Source organism: Numenius arquata, chromosome 3 (assembly GCF_964106895.1).
Source record: "Numenius arquata chromosome 3, bNumArq3.hap1.1, whole genome shotgun sequence".
In the NCBI taxonomy this organism is placed as follows: domain Eukaryota; kingdom Metazoa; phylum Chordata; class Aves; order Charadriiformes; family Scolopacidae; genus Numenius; species Numenius arquata.
The window spans coordinates 37,114,717-37,136,261 of NC_133578.1; the positions used below are offsets into that span (position 1 = coordinate 37,114,717).

Sequence of the window (21,545 nt, forward strand, 5' to 3'; positions counted from 1 at the left end):
AAATTTATTGCAAGAGATAGTTTGTCACTAGATTTACAGTTTCAGAGAACATAGTACAAAACATAGTGCATCAGCTTTGTCTAAACATTAAATAGGTGCAAATACACAAAGATAAAAAACAAAAAGTGAATACTTTACAACATAAGTTATAGAACTATAAATATATTTTATATACATTATACATATTCTAAGACATGATTTTCACATATATATAGAGAGAGTTCATATTAGTATAAGACTATTCAGTGCTTTAGTTATAGTATAGGTCTGAACTTTACATGAATGTTTGCATCATCATACTTACAGTAAATGCTTCCCAAGAAACGAAGAATTTTAACCAGTTTATTTCACAGAACCATTTTGCGAAGCCAAGGGGACTGTAGAAACAGCAGGACCGTTTAGCTGAAGGCTCCTTCCTCCATCCTCGAGAACCTGTCCTAAAAGAGGGGCTGCAGGGGAATGACAGCCGGGTGCGGCGACAGCAGGGATGGGAAGACGGTGTGCGGCAGTGGGGGAAATGCCAGCTGGGTCGGGTGCAGGACCGAGGGCGGCAGCAGCGGCAAATGTGGCGGGGTGACGAAAGCTGCGTGGGCCCCCGGGCAAAGCCTGGGTCCTACTGGCAGATGAGGTAAAGGCGCTCTGGAAAGAGCTGGGACCTGTGAGAGGAACTGCTGGTGGGGCTGGAGAACCTTCAACGTGCTGGCGGCAGCGGCGGCATGCTGCTGTAGGATGGTGTGATGGATGGTGGTAACAGAGGTAGAACACAGCGGTGGCTGCAAGGGTAAGGGCTGCAGCGGCGAATTCGGGTGCTGGATTGCCGCAGGAGGGAAGGTGAACTTCACTTTGTTGGCCATCACGTTTTGTGGCATGATCTGCTGATACGCCTCGGATGGGAGATCTTTGAATTTTTCGTGGTTGTCTGGAGGGAATATCAATGTTTGATCAGGCAGGGTGAAGGGGGCTATTAACTGCTCGGTAGTTAAAAAGGTATGACTGTTTACATGTGCTTCTTTGAATGGCAAGGCTGGTGGGGTGCTAAATATGCCAGGATTACACTGTACCCATTCACTGGTCACCTCATTTGTTTTCTCATGTGGTAGAGATTCAGCCAATTCATAATGGCAAAGATAGGATTTAGGAGGAAGTTGTTCCAAATGTCTGTTGGGGAGGGGAACTTTGTAACGAGCTTGATTTTCATGACTGTTGACATTTTCTTTTTTCTTTTCATCTTGCAGAACATCCTGCATGCCAGCAAGTGCTGGAGCACTGTGCTCAGGAAGAGAAGCAGCAGAACCTGCAACATCAGAATATGTACCTGGAGCACTCTCCATCACTGCACATGCCGTCAGTTTGTTGTTTTCCAGCACATGTGAACTATCAGTTTCTAGAGATGACTTGCTTTCCTCCAGCTGCATTGTTTCCTCCATATCTTTTGCACGATCAGCTTTGGGATCCACAGTAGTTTCCTCTAAACTGTCTTGAGTCAAGAAGTCCCCCAAAATATTTAATGTAGAATTTGCAGAATTTTCTTTGGAAGGTCTGGAGGTCTCACTTCTTGGGTTCCTGTCAAGAAATACATGATGGATTCTTGTTTTCCTTCTCCTGCGTTTCCCTTTTGCCTGGTGACGTGTACCTAAAGTATGCCCTTGCCTTAGATATTCCTCTGCTGATAGTGTCTGTCTGTATGAGCTTTCCTCTGATGAAGAGGAATAGGTATACTGTCTCCGCTTGCGGTGTGATTTTTCAGGTTCCTCTGTCAGAACATTATAAGCTCTCTTTATGGACTGGTTTTGACTTGGACTCTTCTCCTCACTGCAGTGTCCTAAGCATTTATGATCTGGGCTACTGCCTGACTTCCTGACTTTCCAGTTACAACATGTTTTAGAGCACCTTAAGCTGTGCCTCCTTGAACTCGGAGCCAGCTGCTTGGCCTGTCTCCGAGAGCTTGCTTTGCTCTTTCTGTGCAGTCGTTTACAACCGTGGTGTTGGCTGCTATTTTTTGCATTCCAAATGCCACACCAGCCTCTGTCTCCATGTACATGATCTGATGCAGACATGACTCTCTTATGACCATTTTCAATGCCAAGTTTTTGATGCGACTGCATCTCACCTGTAGCTAGCCAGATATTCCCTGCATCATGTCTGCACTTCTCTGGATTATTCTGGAGGTGCTGATACTTACTTTCATCTCTGTAACCAATTTCTTTTTCAGTCACTGAGGACATCTCAATTTCTGCCGCTGTTGTGTCCCCACAGTGATGATAATGACAATGACATAATTTTCTTCTCCTTTTCCGTTTTCTACTTCCGTGAAGCCATTTTTCATGGCTTTCTTTGACCCAGACTTTGTTATATTTCTCATCTATCACAGTGTTTTGTCGCAAGTGATTTTTAAAAACGTGACACTTCTCTATTTTCCTAATCCTGAATGACTCATCCAAGGACACTTTATTTTGATTTTTTGCAAGATCACAACTTCTGATGAGGGAAACATCACTTACAAGGGGTATTGTATAGTTGCACACATTTTTATTCATTTCCGTGTCACAGTAACTACACTCTGAAGTAGGTTTATTTGTAAAATCCGAGACTAAGCTATGGTTGGATTCAGTTTTATGGTGCAAATGAGGTATGTTTGGCTGATGCTTGAGCTTTTCTTGGCTGTCATTTGCTCTTGATGACTTGAAATCAAAATATAAAGGATTACAACTATAAGAAATTGGTGGTTCTGTACTTGTGTAAATCAACATTTCTGATGGCCACTGAAGAATATTTGATCCGTGTTTGCTGAGAACAGGAACGAAGGGTTCACAAAGTCTCTTCCGCATTTCCGGTTTGCTTTGTGAGGCTCCACTGCCACCTTCTTCAGACGGTGATGAAACCAATGCATCTGCCCCCGGCTTTTTTATTTCAGTTTCAACTGTGGATGAGTCACTGTTCCTGTCTTTATCATTTTCCTCCGCAACATCCTGCAGAGATAAACAATCCTCCACAACCGCCTGCGTGAGAGCCCTGTTTGCCTGCAACTCATTACTGCTGCAGTCCAGGGGCAGGACCTGAGCACTGTCCACAACCACGGGCAGCGTTTGGTCAGGTAAGTCTGCTGCACTTACATCAATACCATAGACATCCATGTCCGAGGACACCAGTTGCTTTGAATGGGAAACAGCAGGAGTTAATACAGGACTCTCTAGAACCCTGCTTTCTTCACTGACCAGCTCTTTTGACTCCTGAACTTCAGGAGCTTCTGCTGTCTCTATGCATTTTTCCACCAGCGGGTGAAAACAGTTATTTTTCTCCTCAGGGCACAGGACTATTTCTGTTGCTGAAGGAGACTGAAGGTTACATGCTCCTGGAACAAACCTACTTCTTCTGCTAAGTCCATGCTCCACAGATGTTTCATCATTATATTCATAGAAAACAGCAGCTGAAGACTCCAGTTTGATTGCTGCTTTCTTAGGAAAAGCAAAAGAAAACCCAACTCTATGTCCTTGAGCCGCTTGAACCTGATCTCCACATTTGTTAGCCTCGGATTTATTACTACATGCATTTCCAGGAGTGGAAGAAACAACAGACGCAACGTCTTTACAATTCTGTGCATCGTGCATTAACGTACAGCTGAAATCCTGTTTGTTGTCAGAATCTACGGCAGCACTTTGTGGGATATCATTGCAATAATCTCGCACAGTCACTGTAGTGGATTTGAACATAGGGCCACTTCCAGGAGCACTAGGAAGGAAAATAAAACTCCAAGTCAGTACATTTCAGAGAACTGCAGGCAGAAATATGGTGTTACATTAGTATCTAGCAGATTATTTTAAGGAAAGAGGAAGAATCTGTGGATACGTACATTTAGAATATGAAAAAATGTCATATTTTATAATAAGATCAGTTGACTAGTATAAAAAAAGACATAGAGTAAATATTGTGCCCCCGGTTCCTTCATGTGAAATTATCAGCTGAAGGACTAATATTCCTACAAGGTAGTTCACTTTTCCTAGACATACTGGCTGGCCTTATAAGAGACTGTATATCTGTAGAAATCTCGCTTCTCCTCCCAGTAGATCATCATGGTTACAACACTATTACTACAAATAGCAGAGGTTTTACATTCCTTTGTCCTACAAAGTATATTAAAACAGAGAGAGCCTCATAGACCACTTCCCTCTTAGTCATTATCCTAGTGACTGCTGCTCTGCCCATGGGCAGTCACCCAGGAGCTCCCATCCTATTTGTGTTCACAGACCAAACCACCGCAATCTCAGCAATTTCTTTCATGGAAAAACAATACTGGGGAGAGTATTTCAGCTGACAGTAGTGCACTAAGTGATTCATCCCTCTTGAGAAAAAATTTATCACTGTCTACTTCTGTTCTTCATTTCATGTCCTCTTCCCATCTGTTCTATTTGACTTAATAGGAAGCAAAGAGAACAGCAAAAACTGTTTAAGCTGCCAATTTTCCAGGATCTACAGGAACTGCTCAGAACTAGGAGTAATGGACCTATGTTAAAACAATTTTTTTTTTTTTTTTGTTTTAACCAAATTATTCTATGTCACAGTGCAGAGCAATACTAGATGATGGGTCATTGGGAAAACTTGCAAGTGTTGTTTAGGACTCCAAAATGTGCTGAGATAAAGAATGACAAATTTAATCTATTTGGTCTAGAAATTAAGGCAGAGGTTTTATGAGAAAGGAATTCCTCATGAGAATTCCTGCCTTGTCCAGTTCTTCATAAATTGAAAAAAATGTATTAAGAAACCCACACAAATCCTTTCTCTAACAAAGTAAAACGGTGACTTCTTCTACAAAACCAAACTAGAAAAATACTAGTTTAAAAAAATCCTGTGTGTCTGTCTATATCACACTTCTAAGGATGCAAAGTAGTAGTAAACAGCAACTACGAAATACAGAAATAAAGCTCAGAGATAAATTTTCCTTCAGGAACTAGAAGAAGTGTATTTAAAAAAAAAACAACAAACAAAACAGAAACAACAAAACCTTGCAAAACCTTGCTTCACTAACATGGAAAAAGGTAAACAGTAAGTTCCTCTTTCCCCTCTCTCCTGAAATATGAAAAATGCAGATTTTGGGGTATGTTTAGGGGGAATAATATGGAAACCTAGGAACATAAAAATTGCAATTCTCAAGTATTAAATCTGGACATTTAAAACGCTGATGGAGTAGAAAGAGTCTCTACTTATCCTAAAAGGATAAAAAATTAAAAATTAGGTGTTACATTGCTCATGCCAAGCAAACCTCACAGCATTCATATCCCATCCACCTGCTTACAGGGATTCTGCTTCAGGATGCTGCCCACCATTCAAACTATGGAGAAAGAGACTATTACTTAACAAGACCTACAACTCATATGGTTGGACTTATCTGTTAGTTCCTCTGGTGAGACAAAGGCTGGATAAAAAGAAAGCATTTGCATCGTACTATCTACTTTGTTGCCTTTTTTGCCCCGAGATTCCACTGTGAAAAGTTGGTACATGTATTTTCAGCATCATCTTTAAGTAAGAATACAGCCACAACTAGCAAGCTCAATATTAATTTCAATAATATGCCTAGATGCAATACTAAAACGTATGACTAGCAAGGAGTCATTTTTGCAGGGAGAGGTAAACACTCTGTCGAGCTGGAGAAAAAAAGCACTTAACTTTTAATATAAAAAAATCCAGTTACTGAAATTTGAAACTATATTTCTGGATCCTTTCCCAGGCAAGCAGTTTGAAAACTAAATCAGAGAGATCTGCTACATCCTGGAAAGGCAGACTGTATTCCTCACCTCATCAATGAAGTAGTGTCAGCCTTCAAATGCATGACCTAGTTCACTCAGCTTTCAACCAATGTGCCTAGTTTTATGAAATATATATGGAACACATCTTTTTTTAAACTAAAAATACATGTCATTTTAGCTCCACTGAAAAAGCAACGTTAAACATTCATTTCTGCACATAGTGTGAATCAAATTACTGTACACATACTGCTTCAAAAACGCCATAAAAATGCATGTGCTGGGCTCCAGCTGAGGGACTCCAACAGCCCTGCATCCCACAGCACCAGCTAATAGTGGAGGGATTATTTTAAAGTATTTTTCATGTTTCAGCAGCTAGGCACTTACCACGTTGTCTCTTTCCTTAGCTCAGCTAGCTTGTGCAAACGTTGAAGGGCTTTCTCCTGTTTCCTTTCATCTTTTCGTGACTTAGATGCTACATTTCGAGCAAACTCCCTCTGTTTCAGTTCCTTCAGTCTCTGCAAGAAACAGTCACATACGCACACACACAAAAAAAACCCAAGGAACAATAAACATTTATAATGACAATTAATTTCTAGTAAGCACTCATGGTGACAATTGTTTTCAAACCCAGCCACAGCAACCCTTTCAATAAATTTATACATTTCAAGTGAATAACAAAAATATGTAGAGATGCTATAGACAGGTTAGCAAGGTTAGAGATAACCTAGAAAATTTTACTGTAGCTTTTGTGATTAATATAGAACAGCCTCAGTATGACTAGACAACATTCATCCAAAGCTGTGCTCGTGATTCTTTTCCCAAACACCTTCCCCACAGCCCAATTGCTCTTTGAGATGGTAATAAAAAAATAATGAGACCACCCCAGGTCTTTTTCTGCAAAGCCGCTCTGTAGCCTGTCGACCTCCCAGCTGGTACTTAATCTCAGTTTTTTCTGCCCCAGATGCTGAACACAGCATTTATCACCACTGAACCACATGAAAGTCCTTTTTCTCCAGCCTACCAAGGTCCCTTTGGATCTGCCCTGCCATGTTATCAGTGTGGTATCATCTGCAAAGCCCCTGAGAGCGTGCTGTCCTGCCATCCAGGTCATTACTAAAGACATTAAAGGGTCCTCTCCCAGCAGCCAGCCACAAGGGATGTCATGGCCAGAGAAGTCTTGTATTTTGAAACAGGAAAATCGTCGCTTTGAAGGACTTTGTTTCCTGCCCTCACTGGTGTCTGACACAGCAGTTAAGCAGACACTGAAGTTTGATCCAGTATCTCATTTCATATAATCTCTGGACTGTTTCTTTGGGAGGAAATTAAAATGTACAGCTCTGATTCTCCACACAAAAAGGTAATTTCGTTTTCTTTATATCACATATGGACAATATGCAGAGACTTTCCTAATCCTTCCCATCAGCAAAAAGCATTCTGGTAGGTCCCAAACCCCATCAGTGTACTGTTCAGTTGTTCGGTGCGTCCCTGATATGACTAGATGACATCATCTTGCGAGGTTGTAATCTCATGATTCTAGGAAGAAACCAGTAACTTGCCACTGTTTTAGCGTCTGAGGGCTAACGGCCGGCCATTAACAGGGGCTACACGGATTTGTTAAAGCAATAATTCTAACTTCAACTTGTTTGAGGGGCATTGAGAGCTTCTTGTGTTGTTCGTGGCACATAATGGATACAGATGGAATAGAGTTTGCAAAACTATAAGCACTGTTCTTCTGCTCCTTCTCCATATCCAGCTTTAAGGGCAACAAGAAAAGCTTCTATAGGTATGTTGATGATAAAAGGAAGACTAAGGAAAATGTGGACCCTTCTCCACAAGGAAACAGGAGACCTGGTCACCCAGAGTATGGACAAGGCTGAGGTACTCAATGACTTTTTTGCTTTGATCTTCACCAGCAAGGGCTCTGTCCACACTGCCCAAGTCGCAGAAGGCAAAGGCAGGGACTGGCTGAATGAGGTACTGCCTACTGTAGGAGAAGATCAGTTTTGAGATCATCTGAGGAACCAGAAGGTGCACAAATCCATGGGACCAGATGAGATTTATCCATGGACCCTGAGGGAACTGGCAGATGACTTGGCGAGCCACTACCCATCATATCTGAATTTGTCTTTGCTATTTTGGGTGATGCTAATGCTACCTTGGCAGTCCATTTAATGCCAAAAAACATGTATGTAGAAACATTCTGAGAAAGCAAAAGAATGCTTGCAGAAAAATGAGTGCTACTCTCTATTTTCAATTTACATTATTTTTCACACAACTGGATATTCCTTTGAAGACATCCTTGATAGATACAGAGAAATAATTTGAAAGGTAATCACTTCTACCACTTATATTTTCTAGATAGACTTATCAAAATTTATTTTATTGTGCTGATGCAGTATAAAGTTATGAATTCACTTAACACTGGACGTATGGTAACTTTTTCCACAAGAAAAAAAGGCTTGAAATGTGAAGCATCTTTGTAGAACATTTCTTATCCTTCTGCATTCATGTTTTCCTAAAGATAGTACGATACTGACCCTGCTTCCCACGAGCCACTCATGAAACCTGAAGTATTTCATTTCATAGGTGACTTCTGAATACTCAGAACGTGAGAGAAGGGATGAAGTTTGCTCCTTTCCCTCCCTATCTCCAGCCCTTCATTCCATTTTGAAGAGCTCAATAATTCTTCAGCTTTCTTCCTTTTTTTCCCTGCATAAGGAAAGAAGTATGCAACAAAGCAAGAGAAGAAAAGAGAGATAAAAGGGTACTTTTCACAAGGTTAAAAAGGAGAAGCTGAGGTGTATACAAATCCATAATCACCCTCTAGCAGCAGCCCTGAGGAGAAGGACTTGGGGGTGTTGGTGGATGAGAAGCTCAACATCAGGTGACAACGTGTGCTCACCGCCCAGAAAGCCAACCGTATCCTCGGCTGTGTCAAAAGAATTGTGGCCAGCAGGTCCAGGGAGGTGATTCTACTCTCTACACTGCTCTGGTGAGACCCCACCAGGAGTACTGAGTTCAGTTCTGGAGTCTTCAGCACAGGAAGGACATGGACCTGTTGGAGCAGGTCCGGAGGAGGGCCACAAGGATGATCAGAGGGCTGGAGCACCTCTCCTATGAAGAAAGGGTGAGAGAGTTTGGGTTGTTCAGCCTGGAGAAGAGAAGGCTCTGGGGAGACCTTATTGTGGCCTTCCAGTACTTAAATGGGGCCTGCAGAAAAGGTGAAGAGGGACTCTTTGTCAGGGAGTGTAGTGATAGGACGAGGGGTAATGATTTTAAGCTGAAAGAGAGGAGATTTAGATTAGATATTAGGGAGAAGTTCTTTACTGTGAGGGTGGTGAGACACTGGAACAGGTTTCCCAGAGAAGTTGTGGATGCCCCATCCCTGGAGGTGTTCAGGCTGGATGGGGCTTCGAGCAACCTGGTCTAGTGGGAGGTATCCCTGCCCATAGCAGGGCAGTTGAACTCGATGATCTTTGAGATCCCTTCCAACCCAAACCATTCTATGATTCTATGAATTTTATGTAATTCATAGTCCATGTATTCCGAGTATCATGAGGCCCCCACAAAACTTGTTCAAAGTTAATGGCTGCCGTAAAAAAAAAAAAAGTGTGCCTTACTCCTAAAAAGCATCTTTTTCTTAACATTTTTATGTCTTTCCATGTGCTAAAGCTATTCACCAATGCTAACTTCAATAGCTGGTTTAATGCCTGTTATGTCTGTTTGCTTCCATGGATCAGTAAGCAAATAATTAGCAGGCAGTCATACAGTATTTAAACATGATTCCCTCCTGTATTTTATTATGCTTATAAACCAGTTCAAAATGTGTTAAGTCCTAGCAAGCAGAGTTCAACAAACAGTTCACAATGAATAATTAAATGACATTTCTCAAAGAGAAATAAATGCCTTCATCATTACCCTATACACTGTATTGCCACTTTGAACATGCAGGACAGACCACTGTCAGTTTGTAAATGATTTTCCCCAACGTGGAGCAATGGGAAGCCTGACCCCGATTCTCCAGCCTTGCAATGGGGTCCTGCAACTGGGCTGCTTTCACTTAGGCAGAAGCTGGATTATTTTAACAAATCGAACTGTTAACACTGGGCCTGAAGCCGAAATATTCCACCTTTTTTGAACAAAATCAGCCAGGAATCTTTATGCACACCCATTAAATCACCTTAAGCTGATGTATGCAAGTCCAGATAAAAAGGAAGACTCTCACCAGCTCCTATGTACCTACGCATGGATGAAACTATACATGAGAAGACCACATGAGGTTCAAACTCAGGTGTGGCTGAATTTCACTCAGAGGCATACAGCTCAGGTGTCCCCAAGCTTGTCGTGGAAGATACCCATCAAAAAAAAAAAAAAAAAAATCAAAGAAATCCTATGTAGACTTCCAAAGGGACCCCACTTCTCATTACTTCTCCCTTGTCTTCATTTCCCCCTTTACCATATTAGACAGTTCATTTCAGCATGCCGCCTTTCAAAAAGCTCAAGCTGAGTTTCCTAATTTTCTCCTGCATTTTATAATATAGGAACCAAGCCCAGATCCTGCTGCGGTACCCAGGTGCCTGAAAACTGCTGTGGATCAAAGCCTCTCAAAAGCAAAGACACATTATAGCATTAAGTGCACTTCTTACATCTCTATTACAAGCCTTCTGCCACCTTACAAAGTGGTTAATGATTTTTTTTTTTTTTAAACTCAAGATTTAAGCACTTGTAACAATAGCACTTCAAATTAATAGGTCTTAAAAACATAGAGAAGACGTCAATTAATAAATATGCCCAGGACACAAAAGGCTGAATAGTGAAACACAATGTACCTGAAAATTATGATATCAGGTGACAAAATGAGGGAAAAAAACCCAGCAGACAAAATCAGCCTAAAATAAAACTGCTAACACCTTAAAACATATAACAATGTTATCAGAACTGACTCTGAAGAAAAGCAGCAAAACTTTAACAAAGTTTAGGAAACCAAAGGGGAAATCATAACAAACATCAGGATTGATACAGGCTCTCTCTATAGTGTTAATATCCCACATAAACCCCAGCCATCCTCCCCAGCACAAAGGCATCATCGAAGGACTGCTTATTCAGAGAGGTTCTCATAAACTACCCATGCAAAGCTTATCACCATAGTCTAGAAACAACTTTAATAGGGTCAAGAACCTATGGGAACAGTTTTTATAATAGCAAGAGTCAAAAAGATGCCTATCAGGGGATTTCAGGGCAGTGCTGTTCAGACATCATTATGCTAATTTGCTTTTGACCTTAGATTAACAATTAAATTACATGGACTTTTACAATATTGAAAATATGTAGACCATAAATTCATTTTCTGATCAATGGAAGTATAAAATTACAGAACTTAACAGCCATAACATCAAATCTTGCTGCTTTATTGTCTTTTTACTTTATCAGGAAAAATGATCGTATTCCCAGTAGTCTCTGAATCAGGATTTTATGCAATTGTTAGCTTTTAAAAATAACTCATCAAAATAAAACTTCCTTTTCTTGCTCCCTAACTATAAAATACTTGAAGCTGCAGCCCCAGTAGCATAAGAAGGTTGCTACAGCCCTTAATATATTGAGCACTAAAATACCAAGTGTTTGTGTTACACCTCGAAATTCCCACCGTAGCCCTTTCAGTCAGTGAGAACAGCATTAGGCTGAGACCATGAAGACATGGGATATTCAGTCACACACGTGCGTCCTAAATCCAGCATAGCATGCGCTTCCCCAGCTCCTGTGCCGACTATAATCCATTAGCACCCCAAAAGGAGCTGAAAGTCCATGCAGCTCCCTCCTGCCCTTCAAAAATTTGCTGATTACCTAAGCAAGGGGTTAATAGTTCAATGCTGTCATGGCACAAAAGTGGCATTTGGATCCATTTAAAACAAATCAATTCGTCCCTCTAAATCTGTATATGATAGAACCATATTTTTAATTGTAAATAAAGGGTTTTATTGGCTTCTATTGTTTGTTTTTTCAAGAAATCTGACTACTGCTTAATACAGGGATTAAACATGAGTACTTCTTAGCTCTCAGTGATTATTCTAGAAGCCATTCACCTTTCTCTGAATGCTACACGACTGCTGCTGATATACTCTCTGTTAACTGAGATGGTTTATTGCTTCCTTATGTGAATTACAGTATGACAAACACAGCAAAACCATACTCATTAGATAAACACTTGTCACACCAAACCAGATTAGTATCCTTTCACAAAGAGGATTGAGCTTAATCAATTATAAATAATAACTGAATAGATCAGAGGTCCTGTAACGCTCAAATGGGGAATGAAACATGCCATTTAAAGCAGAAAACATTGCTTACTAAGATCTTACTAAAATAAACATATTTTTGTTCTGTCTTTAGTGGTTTGTGTGGGCATATATATTTTACTGTTCTGCAGATGGAGACCCCTTCATTTTACACAGCAAGACACAGCAGAATCTCTTCACTTCCGCTGTGGCCTGCAATTCTAAATACTTTTCATTAACATATCTTTCATATTATTTAAAAAAATTTAAAAAAAAATCCCCCTTTGTAAGGATTATAGAGAAAATTGAAGTTCCAAGAAAAAAATACTATTATACAGGCAGGACTTACCCTGTAAGTGCTACAGGCCCCAGCAGAAGTTAAACAAGGCAAGTTATTTCCACAGAAAGGAGAAATTACAAGATTTCTCAAAGAAATTTCAAATTCAGCCACTCAACTAAGTAGGCTAAGGAAGAAATGAATCCATTTTTTTTTTTTCTTCACACTGCCAGTATAAAATTAATTGCTATAATATGTCCCTGCAATGGAAGAGGGACAGGGGGGAATTTTAACAACAGCCTACAATGGCTTTATGGGGAGTTGCACAGCAGACGGAGTCACTTCTTGCTAGTGGTGGGGAAAACTTCCTGCTAGGATGGTGCAGCACTGGAGCACGTTACCAAGAGGGGCTCCAACCCTGTAGGAATTCAAGACATGTATGAAAAAAGCCCCGTCTCACTTGATGATCTAGTGTTCGTGAGCAGGAAGTCAGCGACTCCTTCCAACCGCCACTTTTATCATTTCTGTCTTATGCAGTGAGTTGTCTCATGTCCTCAATTTATCAGTGTATGGATTATATATTTTGTTTTTAAGAGGCCTTTAAGAAATAACATTGATCTATTGCTGGCTTATGAATAACTTTCAGTATGTTGCGAGTTATAAGCTGCTTCTAACTGCCTCTGCCTCCAGCTGTATGCATCTCACTTGAAGCTGCAAAATTTAAACCCTTTCTTAAAAACTAAGAGCTCCACAAATTTGCAGTAGAACCACATTTTATATGGAATTGCAGCCATACCCTCCTGATGGTCTTTTAATACAAGAAATCTAATACAAAGAGATATAGATATATGCAGGATTTAAAAAAAGCAAGTCCTTGGAGCCCACAATATTGCTGAATAGGTAGATTCAGCTGAAGTGAAACTGTGCTTTTTTTCCACCACTGTCATGAGCGTCGTCCCAGACTGGGAGAAAGTGGGAATTAATTAAGAGGAAGGGAATGTTGGAATTGTTTTACCTGCCCATCATGGGCCTGAAGGGAGGTGGGTGATGAGAAGATGAGATTCTTCATGACTCGGGAGATTTTTATTAACTTTAAATGAGTTAATGTAATGCAAATGTTCACAAACAGCTATAACTTGCTCATGAGCACACTTGGGCAATACACAGTGGTTCAGTTTGTTGTGTAGTCTGCAAGAAAGAACGTCTGAACTAGTTTTTACATTGAGATCCTACAAATACATATTAAATACATGTATTATGTTATACACCTGAAAATTCACATTGGGCTTTTCTACTTTTGTAATGCAAAACCTGAAATTATTTTATCATGAAATGTAATTGGTTTTTGAGACTACTTCATACTCATACATGAAGCATCTTTCTTGTAAAGTGTCTTGAGTTCATTTAGATTTTCCTATGAAAGTTCAAGGGGAAAAATAAATGAAACTTGAGCTTAAAATGAAAACCAAAACTACATAAAAACTTAATTGTTTTCAAAATCATGAAGAAAATCAGAATTTTAAATATTTTTCACACTTGCACCTGTAATATACATATACCTGTAATATAGTTATCTTTGACAGAGATCTTACTAATTACTCTTGATTAGGTGACTGCAAAAGATATAAGCTGTAGCAATAGAAGGAAAAAGAAATCTTTCTTTGCTTTCTGTTATTTTAATGCTTTTCCTTCAGTAATTATCTTCCAGAAAAAACCCACATACTTCATTCTTTGATGATTAATGCCCTTCCCAGCATAGTAAGCCTCATGTTTCATTTGACATCATTCTGGTGTCTGCGCATCTTCTGCCCCTTTCCAGTATTCCCTGCTGCAGGACTCAGATAGCATTATGTCTTACAGTTGAACAAGGCTCCAGGACTTTGACAAATAACAGGTTACGGAACATAAATTAAGACTTTTTTTTCTTTTGTCTTAAGATAACTATGTTTTCTAAAGTTGACTAAATGGTCGCAGTGTTGCCATTGTGTAAAAACATTGTTTTAAGCCTGCAGAATTGCTGAGCAGTGCATACTGAATATTTCACTGTGATAGCTACTAACCACATGGATAACAGCCTGATCTTATTGCAAGCTGTAGGATATTTTTTGTTATCTTCAGCAAAAATCAGCTGAATACTCCATAAATATTAAGGCCAAGACCAAAGAAAACAGCATAGAAATACAGAATTAACATCTTGCCTATCAAATTAATTTTACAGATAATGAAAAGAACATAAAGCTGACACATACTTGTGCATCTGGAAAGTGGTTACATATGCTAGTGTCTAATTTAAAGGTATTTATTTTAATGACTCTAGGCCTAATTCTACTTCTCTTGAAGTCAATGGAGAAACTCCTGCTGAGCTCAGGGAGAGCAGAGGTTTTAAATTCACCATGGAAATTTTCAGCAACACTTAACGAAGCTTCTTCAGTCACAAAGATTAAAGACAAGATCGGTACGCGTCAATTCTTTAAGGATCACTTTACCTTTACCCCCACTCCTGCACCATTTAGGATTCTAATTCAAAAAAACATGCAACATTTTAAATACTGTCAAGAAATGGCTATTCCTAGCACCGTTAGAGAAAAGGGCAGTGCTGTAGAGAAAAGGGCTTGACTCCACACCTCTGAGAAGACACAGGTGACCATAAGCATGGCCACAGCTCCTCTTTGCTGCTCCTGAGGGACAACCCAGCATGGATCATTTCAGGCAGCATGTGCCATTCTCTCGGTCCCATATTATCCATCACCTTGCTTTCACTCCAGCAGTGAAGTTTTAAGCGTCTGGAATACTCTATCTGAGCATGGTACGTACAACATTTTCAAGTTTGACAGTTCTGCTGCAACCAAAATATTCATTCAGTGAGGCACTGCTTCCTGGTATTTTCAGTGACTGAGTGCTAAATGTTGATGACCGCTTCATTATCTGACCGGTTACAATTTCCCATGCATAAATAACAAGCGCTCCACAACAATCCCATCTCTTTCCAACTCTATCCAGAAAGCTTTAAGGTGTTGAAAAAATCCCCATTTAAGCAGCATTCATCTGCCATAAATCATCTCAGAGGAGCAACGACTTCCTCACCAAAAACTCCTTTCAGAGAAAGGTCACCTCTATACCTCTTTGGAGAGGGAATATTGGATTTCCCTTTAGAATGACTGTCTAGTGGGAGATGATAAGGCCACAAAATGGATAGCTCCATCAACACACAAGTGTTGGGTGCCTCAGCTGTTAAAGCTGTCCTTTGCTTATTTTGGAGACTGTTTTTCTGTTTTCTACTTGAGTAACATACTTGGCAGCTCTGAGATCTTTGAGACTTCATCCAACAACTCTGCACTCCAGTGCCCTCCAACACATACTGGTGTCTATTGTGACCCACCAGCTTTTCACCTTGGTCAAAATGGTTCACTGGGTCTCCAGCACTGAAGTTCTCTGTAAGATCACACTGCTATTCTGATTATTTCTCCTTCTTTACTGAAGGAGGACAGAATACCCTTTCTACAAGTACATTAAAAACTGCAAGCAGAAATTTTTAGTCTATGTTTTCAGCCTCTTTGGTCACTGATATTTTAGGAAAGGCTGCTACGGAAACTGAAATTAACCTACCAAATCTTAAATCTTTCCAGTCTCTACAGTGTGCACAATGACTGAAAATGAGGAATTCATATTTACAGTCAGTTTCTCTAAAGGATATTTTCCATAATCCTTGAAGGATATGTAATAACTCTGATGGGCTGAAGAAGATACGTGAATTCCTACAAAGCGAACTCTTTATTTTAATTCCTCATGTCAGAGCTAAATCACAATCACTTTCTCACATCAGTTTTACATTGGATCACTGAGCCGTTCAAAGCCTCTGTTCACAAATTGCTTCTCATCAGTAGGATCTGGTCCTTGCCAGAGATTATCCCAGCACCACGACAAGCTTCTTCAAAGAATATATAAAATTTGACCAATGAAAATTGAGACAAGAACAGGCCTTTCCAAATTTTGACACATATCTCACAGCCACAGCTAACTAGCACAGACAAAATCTGTTATCCTTAACCCAACCTTTAATACTATTCACACAGACTCCTCTGAGAAAAACACAAGATTAAAGAAAAAATTATTAAATATTAAGACTACATCTTGCAAGGCAAAATGAATTAATACTGTAATTTGACTTACGCTTTCATTTTCAACTATGCAAATGAAATGAATGTGTGGTAAAATAACTTTGATAACATACCCCTGACATTACCATGAGTAGTAGATGTTGGCAGCAAGCGGTTATGAGAGCATACGTCTCTCTATTTATGCGTCTTCTACTGCATCATTGCTTTTGCAGACTAAATATTAGTAACTGTAGAGCAAGGATGTATGTGTCACCACATTGTGTTAATAAAGAATTAAGTTATCAGTACACCACAGCTTGGAGGCTGCTGAGGGAAAGCAGGACTGTAACATAACCCCCAAAGGAACCAGCACAAGGTCATAGCAGAGGCCTTGGAAGTGGAAGGAATGGGATAACACCAGGGTCCCAGGGCTATAAACAACTCACTAGTGTTCAATTACAGCTTGCTAAAGGAATGCAACTTCAAAATATGCATAAAAGTGGGTTTAGGCATAAAAAGAAAATGAAGAAGCACCCAACGTATATAAAACATATACAGCAAATTTCACTACAATATGCAATTGGGAGCCACTGGAGCACATGCTTGTGTTAGCAAACACATCAAAATGACCCCAAATGCATGTCAGATGAGGAGAAGGAAACCATCAAACTTCACCCTCTTCCTGGCAAAAAGGAGGAAGAAACCACCAATATCAACAACACATTTCCTCACATGAGGAAATCTTCATGCTGACAACTTATAATGACACCTCCCTATTTTTCTTGGGAGGACCATGACACCAAAAAAGCATCAGACACCAGAAAGCTTCCATATATAATAGAATCATCTAATGGTTAAAGATCATCTACTTCCAGCCCCCCTGCCATGGGCAGGGACACCTCCCACTAGACCAGGTTGCTCAAAGCCCCATCCAGCCTGAACACCTCCAGGGATGGGGCATCCACAACTTCTCTGGGAAACCTGTTCCAGTGTCTCACCACCCTCACAGTAAAGAACTTCTCCCTAATATCTAATCTAAATCTCCCCTCTTTCAGCTTAAAATCATTACCCCTCGTCCTATCACTACACTCCCTGACAAAGAGTCCCTCTTCACCTTTTCTGCAGGCCCCATTTAAGTACTGGAAGGCCACAATAAGGTCTCCCCAGAGCCTTCTCTTCTCCAGGCTGAACAACCCAAACTCTCTCACCCTTTCTTCATAGGAGAGGTGCTCCAGCCCTCTGATCATCCTTGTGGCCCTCCTCCGGACCTGCTCCAACAGGTCCATGTCCTTCCTGTGCTGAAGACTCCAGAACTGAACTCAGTACTCCTGGTGGGGTCTCACCAGAGCAGAGTAGAGGAGTAGAATCACCTCCCTGGACCTGCTGGCCACAATTCTTTTGACACAGCCCAGGATGCGGTTGGTTTTCTGGGCAGTGAGCACACGTTATCACTTGATGTTGAGCTTCTCATCCACCAACACCCCCAACTCCTTCTCCTCAGGGCTGCTCTCAAGCCATTCTCTGCCCAGCCTGTATTTGTGCTCGGGATTGCCCCAACCCTTTTACACTTAAAGTGTTATTAAGCACTGGAACAGTCTGCCCAGGGAAATGGTTGAGTCACCGTCCCTTGAGGTATTTAAAAGACGGGTAGATGTGGTTCTTAGAAATATGGTTTAGTGGTGGTTTTTTTCAGTGTTAGGTTGCTGGTTGGACTAGATCATCTGAAAGGTCCCTTCCAACCCAGGCAATCCCATGATTCTATGAATCACATGCAGGACCTTGCGCTTGGCCTGGTTGAACTTCATGAGGTTCGCACAGGCCCACTTCTCAAGTGGGTCCAGGTCCCTCTGGATGGCATACCTTCTCTCCAGTGTGTGAACTGCTCCTCACAGCTTGGTGTTGTTGGAAAACTTGTTGAGGGTGCTCTCAATCCCACTGTCCATGTCTTCGACAAAGATGTTGAACAGCATCAGTACCAAACCCTGAGGAACACCACTCATCACTGATTGCTACTTGGACATCGTGCCGTTGACAGAAACCCTTTGAGTGGGACTATCCAGCTAGCTCCTTATCTACCAAGTGTTCTATCCATCAAATCCATGTCTCTGCAATTTACAGACAAGGATATTGTATGGGACAGTGTCAAATGCCTTGCATAAGTCCAGGTAGATGATGTCTGTTGCTCTTCTCTTATCCACCAATGTTGTCCCTATTGTAGAAGGCCACCAAGTCTGTCAGGCACAATTTGCCTTCAGTGAAGCCATGTTGGCTGTCACCAATCACCTCCTTATTTTCCATGCTCCTTAGCAGAGATTGCAGGAGGATCTGCTCCATGATCTTGCTGGGCACAGAGATGAGACTGACCAGCTTGTAGTTTCCTGGGTCTTCCTTTTCTCTCTTTTCCAAAACGGGATTTAGGTTTCCCCTTTTCCAGTCAATGTAAACTTCACTCAAATGTTATGATTTCTCAACTATTAATATATCCAATATCAATATATCTCTATCATTATTAGGAATAAGCTCTTACATGTGGATAATTTGGACTATAAGCACCAGTATCATTGTAATTGGCCTAATAGTAATTCTTTCAGTAGGCTTTCAGGACTTTAGCTAAACTAACAGCAAATTCTTGGCATGTCAGGTGTGTTTCTTTCATGCATGTAACTGGAAATGTGTTTGTTGGGTACTGGCTGAACATGCAACAGAGCTAATGATTGGTACAGCAGGTCCAGCTTTCTGCTTTGATGTAACCCACAAGCAATTCATGGCAATATTCTCCTGCCTCAATTAGATATGAACCTTTCAGGAGATAATTTGCCCTTGATTAAAAATCACTAGGAAATTAATAAAAACAATAATTAACTAATAACGTAGCACTCATTACTGAATGGAAATGCACCTAAATCTCAGTCCACATTCTTAAAGGCAGAAATCAGTTCCTAGGGAAAATTGTCAATATCCATTTTTACCTTTTCTTCCTGACAACAACAGCCAGAATAGAAATATACTCACTCTCATGACACAAGTTCTGATTAACAGGTGAGCACTGCACAAGGAAGACAGCACAAAGCACTATGCCTACAGTGCTGAACTCTGAAATCTGAACTGCTATATGCTCAAGCTTTAATGAAAAGAAGAAAAAGCAGCCCATAAAAAGCTATCTATCTGACACATAAATAACAGGGACAATTAACGAGGTGGACCTTCTGTATATCTCAGCAGAAGATAGATTTAAAATGTCTATACTCAACATGAAGGTATTGCTGGATAAAAAATTGCCACAGAAAATGAAAAATAAGAGCAGAAGCTTTATCGTCTCAAGGTCAACGTAACTTTATGTTTAGGGAAGTTAAAAAAAAAAAAAAAAGTGCCTCTCTCCCCACAGCAAACTCAAAGAAACAAGCAAAAGTACTCTGCAACTAAGAACTATCAGTGAGAGCTATGAAACCCTTGCCCACTCTTTCTACAAAGACCAGAAAAAATAATCTTATTCTGAGAACTCCCAGCCCTGCAAACAAACCTCTTACCATCCTCAAGCACTACAAAAATATTGCTACAGCACTCCACAATTAATAAGTACTTACAGACTTACAGATTCTCTGCTTTTGAACAAAATCCACACTATTCAGTTGAAACAGGTCTCTTTGTTGGTCTTTAATTTGGCAGGAGAACCTTCTGGGTGATCAGAATATTTTTCTGGTTCTGATTCACCAAAGCTGTTTTCTTCATTTTGTCAACTACACAAACTCTTCCTTTCTAGAAAGGTTATGGGCATTTTTAATGAAGAACAGAGGAAAACTTTTCCACAAATTTGGGTTCAAATTCCTTTATATACTTTTCCTACAGGTAGCTATAAAAATACAGAAGCAAATAATGACATTTCTTTCTATCCTACCAAAAAATTGGCTGTTTTCTCCACAAGTTATCTCCCATCGAAGCCTAGATATTTCAGATACCTGCTCTCCGTCTCCACTATGTCCCTTTAAGTAGGCTGGTCTTCTGCCTTAAGGTTCCCACATTACTGCTCCAAGAGTCCTTAGCAGTATGCTGTAGTGTGTAGTGCCCTCTGAGCTGGGATAGGAAAAAAGATCTGTATGACGCTTGTCTTTCCCTGCCAAACCCTCTCCTTTTTTTTTTTCTTTTTTTTTTTTTTTGCAAAATTGCCACAGAATATGCTTAGGGAAGATTAGAAAGACACAGCTTTACACAAGCAACACATTCTTCCTCTCTGCAGATCTTTGATATATTGTTGGAATTCTCTGTCTTAATGGCACCAAAGTGACTCATCCTTTATGGAAGTCTTGAGTCCGTTCATCAAATTGTCATCCCCAAAAACTGTTTCTTGCCTGTTTGTGTAGGATGCAACTACATAGACACAGAAAGAGTCAGAAAGGCTTAGAAAATTTCTCAAGTTCCAAAGCTTAGAAAGTTTCCAAAAAAGACTTATGCTTTTACCTCTAACACAAACATACATACATTGAAATCTCTTCTATTTCCACTAAAAACATACAATTCGGCAGAGAATAACATTATTGCTATTATGCAGTATGTACACTGAAAGAACTACTGTCCTTACCAGTGTGCCACAAAACTAGGCCACATCAGCACATGAATGCATGGTACAGCGGGTGGTGAGCACATTTGTAATTAGAGGAAAGCATGGCCAAATACACTTCAAATAAAGACAGTCAGGAGACCCATACACCATTTCTGGCTCTGACTCAGATTTATTATGGCCCCAGTTGCGAAACAAAATAGCCTGTCCTTCAAACTCTGCCTGTAAAATCCAGTTAGTGTGAAGCAGCTGCGATGAAAAACATTGCACAGCACTGATATTTGATCCAATTTCTGATTTCAGAATATTTAGAGGGAGACGCAGTCTGCATGCCCCATTTCATGTTTTTTCGTCTTGTTACAGAGGCACAGAGACACGAGGATTAGCTGCAGATCAGCAAAGTCATATATCATTGCTAACATAAGGCCAGAGAACGGTTCACAGTTTCATCACTCAAAACACTTCTTCAGATGGAGCTGCAGACAACCATCTGACTGACTTCAGGACCATTTGCCACTTCACCATCCTGCAAAGGATGCTGCAAAAGAGCTCAGTTTGTGTACCAAAACCCACACTTGGACAGGGTAGGACCTTCCCAAATTT

At 40.4% G+C, this 21,545-nt stretch overlaps 1 protein-coding gene across 1 annotated transcript in view; it reads right to left on the bottom strand.

Moving 5' to 3' along the window:
- Nucleotides 1-437: 437 nt before the first annotated feature.
- Nucleotides 438-21,545, bottom strand: part of ZNF804A (zinc finger protein 804A) — a 156,475-nt gene continuing 135,367 nt past the window's right edge. The window contains exons 3-4 of the mRNA XM_074145741.1: nt 6,126-6,256; nt 438-3,729 (exon numbers count right to left, since the gene is read on the bottom strand). Of these exons, the coding sequence (XP_074001842.1) occupies nt 438-3,729; nt 6,126-6,256 (3,423 nt within the window). The remainder of the gene's footprint in view (nt 3,730-6,125; nt 6,257-21,545) is intronic.